Consider the following 12059-nt stretch of genomic DNA (forward strand, 5'->3'; position numbering starts at 1 on the left):
GTACGAAAAAAAACACAAAATAAGAATTTTCACGAAATCTGAATTCTTGGTTTCTGGTCCAATTTCTTTGAGCAAAAAATCGTGTCTCATATCGTTGAAATATTTATACACTATTTATACAATATATAATTTTGCAAAACAAATATTTAAAAGATTTACGTATTTTCAAAATAATCGCGGAATTATTTATAAATATTTGTGTCTGAAAACCAAAAAATATATACAAATATTTTGAAATTTTTGTGCTCTATGCCAGTTACTGAACACACCGACAAAGTGTCGTCAAATGAAAAAAGTTGAAAAGAAATACATATCCGCTCTCTCCTTATTACATACGAATTTCTATCTTCTACGTATTTACATATTTATGAAGTGATAAGATCTTATCGTATCGTAATAGTATTGAAAATCTGCTGCGTCGCAGATTCGATTAACAATCTTCTGCACACATATTTTGCATGCAAAAATTTATCCGATACATACTTTTGTTCGATGGAATTTTACCCATCAATCTCTCCTTTCTCTTGTCGCAGATATGCTTTAATGAAGAAATGTTGGAGGACTTCACCCTCCGCGAGACCAAATTACACCGAACTGCGAAACTACGTGCAAACCATGATGGAAACGAAGGAGCCGAATCTCTACCTTTCCTTGATGGCTGACATTCCCTCCGATTACTTCAGATTAGGTTCAAGGTAAGAAGATTTAATTTCGGGCAGAATTCTGGTGATCCACGTCCTTGAAATACTTTGGTTTCATTGGCAGATTGTGTGTCAGTCAATCAAGAATTTGCATATTTTATGATACATAGAAGAGTTGTACGAATAGAGATGTCCAGGGCATTTGTAGCATGTCTTATTTTCCCAAGTTTACATTTATGAGTTGTAAGAGAAATGGTGGAACAAATTTTAAGGGTATTTGTGTCATGCCAAAAATGACATATTATTTTTATGCCAAGAAGCCTAGGAATTTATTTATTTTCATGTTAAAAGATTCGGAAATTTACTTATTTTCATTCCAAAAATGTAATGAATGACTCGAAATTTATTTTCATGTCCAAAATGCATAAAAGTTATTTTTATGCCTAAAATGTCTCGAATTTATTAAGATGCCCTAAATTCCTTCTACTTATTCTCATGCCCAAAATGCCATGAATTTATTTTCATGCCAAAATGCCTCAAATTCACTTTCATGTCCAAAATGCATAGGATTTATTTTCATGCCCAAAATGCCTCAAATTCACTTTCATGTCCAAAATGCATAGGATTTATTTTCATGCCCAAAATGCCTCAAATTCACTTTCATGTCCAAAATGCATAGGATTTATTTTCATGCCAAAATGCCTCAAATTCACTTTCATGTCCAAAATGCATAGGATTTATTTTCATGCCAAAATGCCTCAAATTCACTTTCATGTCCAAAATGCATAGGATTTATTTTCATGCCCAAAATGCCTCAAATTCACTTTCATGCTCAAAATTCTGCCATTTATTTTCATGCCCTGGCCATTGTACACTAGACTTACCCCATAATACGCTCCTATACTTACATAACCATACAATACACAGCTTACTAATCCAACTTTCTCTCCCCTTTATAGATCTGACCTACTCCAAATAAACGAAACCACCGATGGCAGCGTTGATCTCTATAATGGAAGCTGTACCTCCAACAATGGCGGGACTGGGTCCACCCGTCACTCCAAAAAATATGCGGGTTACCACAACACCAACACGACATATCCCGCCACCTCCACCTCGTCCACCACGACCACGCCGACCCAGCGCCACAATCCTATATCCTGCTCCTCCTCCTCCTCCGGCGGCGGGAGTGGCGGAGCCCCCGTCGACCTCCACAGTTCCAGCGGCAGTGCCAAATACAGTACGAAAAGCGGTGGGGAAACATCCCGCCCAGGATATTCCCGCAGTAACAGCATCACAAGTAGTAGCACGAATGGGAAATCTAGCGCTAATTCGAGCGGGAAATTCACTCTGGGCAGCGTTCCCGAAAAACGTTCAAATATTCGGGGTGGCGGTGACGATGAAACTGACACCTTCCTCATGACGGATTTATCCCCGCCGAATTCTTCCCCCGATCTGGATCCCGAACCGGAAAGTTCGGAAACGTTAAATAATAATAACAATTTAAGCAAAGAACCGAATAATCGGGTCGATCCACCCGGTGACGAGGACGACGCCGGGCATCAGCGTCCCCCTCGGCGTCACCCGCCACTCCAAAAAATGAAAAAATCCCGCTCCACGACCGATTTTGACGGGGGGTTAAGTCGGGGGGACAGTTTTATGTCGAGAAGCCCCACGAATCCGGGGGGATCCACATTACGCGGTGGGGGGACACCTCCTCCTCCCCCCCTGCCGCCGTCCAACTCGGCAACCTCGCTCCAGTTTCCATACCCTTTTAGACAAGTTAATAATATGACCATTATTGAAAATAAGACTTATGGCTTGACTAACAATTAACAATGTTTGGGAAGGGTGTTACCACAATTTGGTGATAAAAGTGTTACCAAAATTTGGTGAAAAAGTGTCACCATAATTTTCATAGAGCTTCATTTCTGCCAAAATACTCGTACATGTATTTATTACAATGTTAATCTCGCTCGAAGGGGTCGAGGGATGCACACAGGAATATTTTTTAAACATTTTTATCATTATTTTATAAAATTTTTGGAAACTTTTGTGATTAGTTTGGTGTGATGGATATCAACAGATAACTAGATACTCGTGCGTACCTTGGTAAGCTAGATAAAAGAGAGCTATTTATAAAGTACTTATATTCCCGTATGAATAATCGACGAGTAGGAAATTTACGTAGTTTTTTGTAGAATCAGAATTTCGCACAATTTTTCTACAAATCTCGTAAAAAGTTTTCCAGAATTATCTGAATTTTTTCAGATTTTTTTCAGAATTAATTGGCCAGAAATCAATCCAATTCCTTTAAAAATTTTCCGAAACGCTATTTGTTTCTTGAAAAATCATATAAAATAATCTGCCAAGTAACCTTTCAGATTTTTTGTAGACTATTATTTTCATATTGGCTAAACATTTTCAGTAGTTCAAAAAACATTGACTAATTTTTTGTAAATAATTTTAAAAAATCTGCCACGAAACCTTTCAGATTTTTTTCGGACTATTAATATTATCTGAACCGTAGTTCTTCTATTATGCAAAAACGAATCGGCTAATTTTTTTGAAAATAATATTTTTAAAAATCTGTCAGAAAACCTTTCAGACTTTTTTCAGACTATTAACATTACCCGAACCATAGTCCTTCTATTCTGTAAAAATTGGCTAATTTTCCCCTGGTCGATTATCCATACTTAATAATAGAAATATATCACATGAATGAAAATGAAACACAGTATTGAAATAGACTCTTAATGTGACGAATGAATGACTGATGATGACAATGAGGGGGAAAGATTGACATGGATAATAACAAAGAAAACGGTACTTATGTGTGATGTGATGATGAAACAAATGTGATAATCTATTTATAAATGTGTAATTCTAATAATAATACTTCATCAAAAAATCGGATCTAACAACAAACAATATCGATTTACACATTATTTTATTTACGAAGAATTTTATTTTGATATTTATCATCCTAAAAATAAGGGTATTTTAGCTATTTATATCTAAAATTCACCGGAAAAAAGTCTCAATGTGCGTAGTTTAGCCAGTGGCCGCGGAAGAAAGTGTGGGGACAGAGGGACACATATGTCCCCACAGTTATTCGATGTCCCTGTCATCTCCCCATGTTATACAAACCCATCCCTCCCCCATCCTACAATGTTAGCGTCCCCCGATGTCCCCACGGCTTCCGCGGCCACTGAGTTTAGCTGATTGATGTTCATTCTCTCTCTCTAAATATCTGTCATATCAAATCTCGTCATAAATTCTAGTGACCAAAAAAAATGGTCATTGTCATCTCTCTCTTGTAAACTGTTTGTTACATACATAAAATGAGCTCAGAGTGGAATATCAGTGTAATATTTACCATGTAATATTTACTCAAAGAAAGCATATTTAAGCATAAAATTTACCTGAATAACAAGTAAGTAAGTAAATAAAATTTCTTATGTGTTTTAAAAAAACTGTGTGTTGCTCCACTTTCTCTGAATCGAGCTATCTATCTAAAAATATATTTAGAAAGTAGGTAAATAACTATAAATATTTTATAAATGAAATGATTAAATGTTTGGAATAAATAAAAATTACTCAATATTCATAAATTTCTTATTGCGTGCGTGTTGTTGTGCTTTCTGTTGGCATACATTTTATTTCCTGGAAGCTCACATGGCCAAATTGGTTTATATAAGCGACCACAATATCATAATGGCATATATGTAAATATATCTGCCATTTATGCACCACGTTGTCGATTTTTATTAGCTCAACGGGTCGTTGCACTCGATCGCCTTAATCTGGTGTGCTAAAGTTAAATATGTGTCTTAACCATCATTACTTAATTATTAATTTGCATGCCATTAATTTTAGGGATATGGATTGAATTTGAATCTTGGGAATTTAATAATTTTTTTGCTTGATTCTCAATCCTCTATGGAATTTATACAATTTTACGGCATTAAATGAAAATATCAAGTAAAGTTTTAAATATGTATTCGTCATTCAAGCAGCGTCAGAAATTCTGAAAATTCTCACAAACTGTCACTTTCTCAAAAAACGGAATAAGTTTCTGTGAAAGTTAAATTTCATGAGAGATTGAGAGTATAAATTACATGCGATTATTCATATTAATATTCTTACGATTCATGAAATTTATAAGTTTTTATACATTTATAAGTAGAAAGATGTTCAATTTCAAATCAAGAATTTAAAAAAAATCACAATTCTTCGTAATCACTCTAAATTATTTTATTTCTTGCACAACAAATAAATAAAGTGCGCATAAATAAAGTCAATTGTTCAAAATTCCGGTTCAGAAGAAATATACACTTAGATAAGTATGTTCAATTTCAAATAAAGTATTTTTCAAAAATTCTCAATTTTTCATAATTATTTGAAATTATTTTATTTCTTGCACAGCAAACAAATCAAAGTGTACATAAAATAATTAAGCGTCCGTCGTCCTCGTTTTTTCTCTCGTGCTTCTTTTCATGCTCGCATTAGAAGTGTACGTTGATGAAGAATTATTCATCTCATTCCGCCCACTTTGTCCGTCGTCACTCCCACTTCGGGAACAGAACATTGCTCGAAACGCCCTCTTATACCCCGGGACAGAAAACGCGTAAATTACCGGATTTACCGTGCTGTTGAAATACCGGAGCCACGCGAGCAGGATAAAAAATTCTAGCGAACAAAACGTCGGGTCGAAGCCTAACGCCAGAAAGACTGAAAACATCGGGAGGTACGAGATTATTAAAAATCCGACCAAAAACGATAACTTTTTCGCTAATCGGACTTGTTTAGAGCGCTGTTCTTTCGCATTTTGAGTGCTGATTTCTCTCATTTGTTTCATCGGGGCGGTAGCAGCCCTGCATACGAAAAAAAAGAATCCATGATTAGTTCCAAAAAAAAACCTTAAGGTTCTCTTGTATGCAGGTGAATTTTTGTTTTTCAACTTTCCCCTGCTCAATGTATTCAAATGGAGTAAGAATTAAATAATTCGACAAGCAAATCCGCCGACTATTTCAAAAGTGGAAATACTCTATTGGATTATGTTCCCCATATGAAAAGAATTAAAACTTAGCAATTTTTTCGGGCGCCAAAATTTCCCTTGGGGGGTTATGAGAATAATGGGAGATTCATATGGTGCACCTAGGGCACAGCATATCTATGGAACGGGTTGATGAAATTTCAAAAACAAAATTTTGTTAGACTCTCTGGATCAGTACCCCGATAGGTTTTTCGAACCGAGTTGGAATTCCGACTTTCAGGGGTTTTTCCCAGCGACGCAAGATTTACTCAAAAATTAGTTTTTCGCTATGACGAAAAAGTATGACGAAATGTTCATACGTTAGCGTTTCACCAATTTTTACTATGTTGCAAATTATTAGTAGTAGAATAAAGGTTAAATTACCCAAAAAGTCGAAATCGACCTGCGTGACCTTTTCTGGGGATCGAAAGGTCACAATGTCAAAGGTCACATTGCCCCATAAATGGGGTATCGTTGGAAAGGTATTGGCGAGAGGATTCAGAATATGTATACTTTGTGGGGTCTGAAATCACTCCCTGCAAGTCTAGAGGCAAACGAGCGAAAATCGACAGTTGTCCAGAATTTAACACAGCAGTGGATTGGGAGCTAACACGGAAGCATGCATGGGAAAAACTCAAAAATATTCTTCTGGCTCTATGTTTGCAGGGATACAAAATTTTACAAAATTGTAAAATTAAAATTTCATTGTTTTGAAAAATTGATAGATTTTACGAGGTTAGAATTTTTTTCTGATGAGAAATTTTAATTTTAATTTTTTATCTATTGTACTTCTATTTTCTCATGGAAGAAAAAATCAAAATTATAACTTCCTAACTTTGTAAACTTAAAAATTATCGATTTTTGGATGCAATTAAACCTTAATTTTGTTAAAAACGCACAGCGATGAACAGGCTTCAAATCGCCATTGAAATACATGAAAGAAGGGAAAGTTGAGACACAAAAATTCAAAACCCCCATACAAGAGAAAGTTAATGCAAAAATACCGGTAAATGCCGCCATACAAAATGACCATGGCGGTCGCCGGAAGATGAAAAATCCCCACCGACGCCACAACCACGTGTCCCGTTCGTAAATTAACTTTGCAATCTAACGGCTTCTCGCTCCTTGTCTCGGGCCAGATGGCGAGGGGAAGTGCACTCAAAATACCGGCGAGGACCCAAACCCCGCATATCATGGATAAAATTGTCCTCGTATTCATCATCCTTAAGGTGGAATAAGACCGTCATATATTTTTAATCTCATTCTACCCCAGTTCAATCTCTTTAAATGCAAATTTCTAAAATGGCATCAATTTCATTAGTTTTGAGATAAATGTAACTTTTCATACTTTAATGGAGAGTTAATTTTTGGTACTACAAGAGTCGACTTAAAAAAATCATTTTTAAGAAATTTATTATGAAAAATGAATTAGCAATTTTTTTTAATCGGCGTTTTGTAGTACCAAAAATTAACTTTACATTAAAGTATGCCAAAAGTTGCATGCATCTCAAAACTCATGGAATCCATGCATTTTAGAAATTTGCACTTACGACGTTAAATAGGAGCAGAGTGAGATTAAAAATCTATTCCGCATAAAATCGTAATTAGGGCATCCAAAACCGAAAGATTTTGAAAAGCTGATTTACGATTTTGAAAAACTTTCATAAAACCGGTTTTCGATTTTTAGCCCGGTTTTTTAAACCAGCTTTACACCGAATTTTAAAAATTTAGCCTAATAAAATTTAAAGTATAACTAAATTGAGGCATTAATTTCTTTTTAAAAAATAGATAAAACTTAAAACCCCTTTTACGTCAAATAGAAAACCGGTTTAAAAAAATCTTTAACCCCGGTTTTGCATCCCCTAATCGTCACCCAATATTACCTCAAATGTTTCAGCGGATACCGAACCCCAATAAATCTCTCCACACAAACCGCCAACGTTGATAGAATAGAACTCGAGCAGAACCAAAAGTGACCCACCGTCCACCCAATGCACCACCAGTGTCCAAAGTACCACCGAAGTGTGACGCTAAACACCGCCAGATACGGGAGGGAAAGGACCCCCACTAAAAAATCGGCGAGGGCCAAGTTCGCCAAAAAATAGTGCGTCGGTGACCTCAGGTCCTTCGGATACCGAAAAAATGCCCACAACGCGATAAAATTTCCAATCACCGTGGAAACTATGACGCCACTGAAGATGGCTGATTGCACTATTTTAATTAGTGTCCATTCCAGCGGGGGAAGTTCGAAATTTGATGTTGTTTCGTTCATTGTGTAAATTTTTTATTTTATTTTCCAGCAGATTTTTTGTTACACTACTTTCTTTTCGAACATTTTATCCTGTCAGGAAATAGTCAGTCAGTCACAAAAAGTTTTCCTGTTAGGAGCGAGTTTCAGGATGCAATAAACGTATCACGGTTGGTCTTGTGTTATGTAAAATGTTCCAGGAAACTAGATACATAAAAGAAATACGGGTTAGATTTTGTGGTTTGGTTTGGTTGTTTCTTTTGACTTTTTCATTGTAGTCAAGTTTTTGACATGTTTCTTATATAATTGGTTAAATAAAGTATAGTTTATTTACTATTGCGGTTACGATGCAGACCACATTCACAATTTTTTTATCCCTCTCCTTTGATAACCGGCAACCGGTTAAATAATTGAAGATTTCTTTAAAGCAAACGTACCGTAAAAAAAAATACGTAATAAACTTCAGCAACAGATAAGAAGTGTCCCTCATGAATGAAATTGACCTTTTGACCTACAAGGTCCCTTGAGGATCTTCCCCTTCCATTAAAAATTATTTGTCGATATCAAAGGTTGACGCGTTTTTAACTTGACTTATCTTCTTCTTATCGGTCCCGCAATAAACACACTTCAGTTCTTTAAGCTTGTTATACGAGTGCAAGTTCCACGCTTATTTTCTAACAAATAATGAAATCAGTTCGATATGTTTATGAAATCCACTCATTCGTGATACATGGATTTATGTTTTTCATATTTAATTGCATTTTCTACGTAATAATGGTTCATTTCTTGGTAAACAACCAGTTGCATTTACACGGAGAACGATTTGTCAGCCTTTTTTGCACATATCTACAACTAACCGGTTATGACGGAATTACGCAACAATTCTTCTAATCTTCTAGTAAAAAATCAGAGTACGATATTATTTACCTACATACATACGTAAATTTCAGAGAATATTGCAGATTTTTAAGCAGTTATTACACAAAAGATCCAATTCAACTGCCTGTAACATAACATTTTTGACGCATTCTTTCTTCTTCAGGGCCTCCCACCTTACATTATTCAATCTTCCAACATTTGCATAACGCAAAATTATCGAACCTTGCGAATTATAAGTTTTTTCCCCCAAAAAATAATAAGCCTGAACGAAGTCTACAATAACAAACTTTCAGACGCAAGTTGACCTTTTGCCTACCTGCTGATTTACATAATCATACGAAAGTACTGATTATTATGAAAAAAATCGAATGTTTAGAAAATTTCCAGCCAATAATTCCCACTGTTTCACCACCCTGTGGCATGCTAATAAGGTCAAAGGGTACTTTATGGCCTGTATTTTATAATTAGACCATTTTCTTCATAAAAAATGCATGCAAAAAAACGGTCTAATTTTAAAATACATACCATTAACACCTACTTATTTGCATAATTATATGAAAATAGTGACTATTGTAACTAATCGAATGTCTAGTAGAACCCTTCACAACTTAAATAATTCCATCCACACCAAGATCAAAGAATACAAACCATTAATACCTACTCATTAGCATAATTATACTTTGAAAATACTGATTACTATAAGTAATCGAATGTCTAGTAGAACCCTTCAAAACCTAAAATATCTAATTCCATCCACACCAAGATCAAGGATTCCCACTTGACGTGCGGCCCAGCCCAGCATGCTAATAAGGTCAAATGGTACACGTAACGTACGCTCATACGTACTCCACTTCTTACGCTTTTACTATGTAATTTAAGCCCAGCAGGGAGCCGGACATTACGTAAAATGAAATATATTTCAAAAGAAAGCGTGCACCGGATGAAATTCTCTTTCAACTTGGACAAGAAGAAAACTACTGTCGAAACGTCGTAATGCATAATAATAAGCACTTCTTGAACCAACAATGTAAAATGTTGTGTAACACTAACAACACAGATCTTTCCAACTCCTAGTTTGATTAGGTACGCACGTGCAGCTTAAGGTAACTCACTTTCATCGTCTTTCATGTTTTATGATGATATGTATGACCGATTGTACAGTAGAAAAGGTCGAGAGGGCGGGTTAATAATGGAGGAATGGTAAAACAGGTGGGATATTATTATGTCATCCATAATAAATTGGAGCAGATATAATAAACTGGCGGAAACTGAGTGAATTAAATGCGTACTTGAAGCGACCTTTGACCTTATTTACTTAAAATTAGTCACCATCATAGTTATGAAAATCAAGGTCCAACTTGACTTTTGACCTCACGCCAGGGTCATTTCGACCTTGGCTGCAGGGACTCCAGCTCTGAACAGGCTCAAAAATGGCGAAAACGACGTTTGATTGTGTTCAGGCGTTCTGGAAATATTTAGCCTGCTTACACACGGATGGACGGACGGACGGACAAAACGATAACATAAAGCGGCTTACACCATTTAGTAAGTAAGTAAATTCATGCTTAGTACGGACGGACGGACAAAACGATCACAAAAACTCCGCATCACTTCTTTTACCTCGTTAATAATATGGGGTGACCTTCAAGGATGCAGAAATATATATGAGTCGCCTCCTCCACTCTTTCAAAGCCCACGTCCAAATTAATAGCCGGTTAGTAAGGTTCGTATTACTTATTTATGTATCCCCGTGTCTCGTGGGTGCATGGAGGATCCAGTTCGGTGTCTGAAAACTTTCTCCACTGGATGAATGCAAAATTGGGCATGGATTTCTGAACTATGTAAATATTTGAGTTACAATTTTTATTAAGTGACCTACTTAAATTATGAATAGGCTATTAATACATGCATAATTCGCCCATGAGACTTATGTACCTAGTCGGATTCTTCTTGTTTAATTTCGTACCCAATAAACTAGCCCAACTAATCCTTCAAAACGGAGCTTGATCACCTTTATCGGACCCTGTCAGGTAAGTCAATATACATATTTATCATCCCACCAAACTGTCCCTAGTGAAATTTAGTGCTCACTTTGTTGCTGATAATGCCACAAAATTTACTGGATAACTTTACACTTTGTAACTTTTACGAGATTAAAAACTTTTGGGTATGAGATCGCGGAAGAATAATCCAATCAGCGTGTCTCATTCTGTAAGAAATGCACCAAATTCTTATCGCATCAAGACTTTCACCGCCTGAAAATTATCAACGAAAATTTCTTACTTATCAGTAGCCGCGGAAGCGTTGGGACAGAGGGACAATTTCCCCACGGTTATTCGATGGCCGCATGATCTCCCCATGTTATATAAACCCGTCCCTCCCCCATCTCACAATGTTAATGTCCCCAGATGTCCCTACGGCTTCCGCGGCCACTGTTACTTATAATGCACGCGCATCAAGCAAGGCGACTTTCACCGCCAGAAAATTATCAGCGTGTTTCATTCTGAAATGCTTACTTGCGAGGCGACTTTCACTGCTTTTTTGTCCCTGCAAATTTTCTCGTCTACTTTTCCGCTAAATCATGCCGATATCACTGAAGATGAATGGACCGTGATTGAAAAGAGGAAACAACGGATGTGGGCAAGAAGAAGATGAGATTCCTTCTTCTCATCAATCGCCATCGGCCTGGTGAACGTGACCGGATGCAATTTGACTCTTTGGCTTCAAGAAGAAGAAGAAACCAAAAAAGTAAGTAAATGAAGGCTGATCCGATGCATCCATGCAGTGGCGGCGGAAGTTATGGGGACACATTTGCATTGTGAGAATACCTGTTCAAAAATTTAGTTTTCATTCAAAAGTCAGTCATCCCGATTTCTGAGTGAAGATTAATTTTCATTCACATTTATTCATTTTTTTCAAATTCATTTCATTCCACTTCATCGGACTTCATTTCTTCGCCCTATGTATTAATTAAGGTGAAAATTTAAATGAGTGAGAAATCCTTTCATTCATAGTCATTCATCTGAAATGACCAATTTAATTTATATGTAATATTAAGTTTCTATGGAAATGACTGAATCTATCAATCATTTTCATTCAAATGACAAGAAATTCTTTTTTCATTATCACTCACCATCGTAACCACTCAAATGAATGAAAGTGAACAGGTATGAATGTGGGATAGGAGGAGGGGCTTATTAACTTTCTGGTGGGCCAATGTCCCCACACCCGCTTCCGCGGCTACTGCTGGAAC

The 12059-nt window shown here is 36.4% G+C and overlaps 2 protein-coding genes across 2 annotated transcripts in view; one reads left to right on the forward strand and one right to left on the reverse strand.

Annotated features, from left to right (window-relative positions):
- LOC118436613 overlaps positions 1-4240 on the forward strand; it is a 56745-nt gene extending 52505 nt beyond the window's left edge. The window contains exons 21-22 of the mRNA XM_035855060.1: positions 534-695; positions 1601-4240. Of these exons, the coding sequence (XP_035710953.1) occupies positions 534-695; positions 1601-2477 (1039 nt within the window). The 3' untranslated portion in view covers positions 2478-4240. The remainder of the gene's footprint in view (positions 1-533; positions 696-1600) is intronic.
- A 796-nt stretch (positions 4241-5036) lies between these two features.
- On the reverse strand, positions 5037-8617 carry LOC110854338 (probable G-protein coupled receptor No9). The gene is made up of 4 exons (XM_022102766.2): positions 8365-8617; positions 7563-8131; positions 6684-6902; positions 5037-5518 (listed from the first exon to the last, which is right to left on the reverse strand). The coding sequence occupies exons 2-4, from the start codon at positions 7949-7951 to the stop codon at positions 5098-5100; spliced, it is 1029 nt and encodes a 342-aa protein (XP_021958458.1). The 5' UTR covers positions 7952-8131; positions 8365-8617; the 3' UTR covers positions 5037-5097.
- Between the last annotated feature and the right edge of the window lie 3442 nt (positions 8618-12059).

The sequence above is a fragment of the Folsomia candida genome, unplaced genomic scaffold (assembly GCF_002217175.1).
Source record: "Folsomia candida strain VU population unplaced genomic scaffold, ASM221717v1 Fcan01_Sc009, whole genome shotgun sequence".
In the NCBI taxonomy this organism is placed as follows: Eukaryota; Metazoa; Arthropoda; class Collembola; order Entomobryomorpha; family Isotomidae; genus Folsomia; species Folsomia candida.

Bases quoted from the DNA above. Each gene is read 5' to 3' on its own strand.
- LOC110854338 (XM_022102766.2), bottom strand. From the start codon at position 7,951: ATGAACGAAACAACATCAAATTTCGAACTTCCCCCGCTGGAATGGACA. The intron at 6,903-7,562 runs GTAATATTGGGT...TTCCACCTTAAG, and splicing joins TATCCGCTGAAACATTTGAG to GATGATGAATACGAGGACAA. The intron at 5,519-6,683 runs GTATTTTTGCAT...TTTCGTATGCAG, and splicing joins TTGTATGGCGGCATTTACCG to GGCTGCTACCGCCCCGATGA.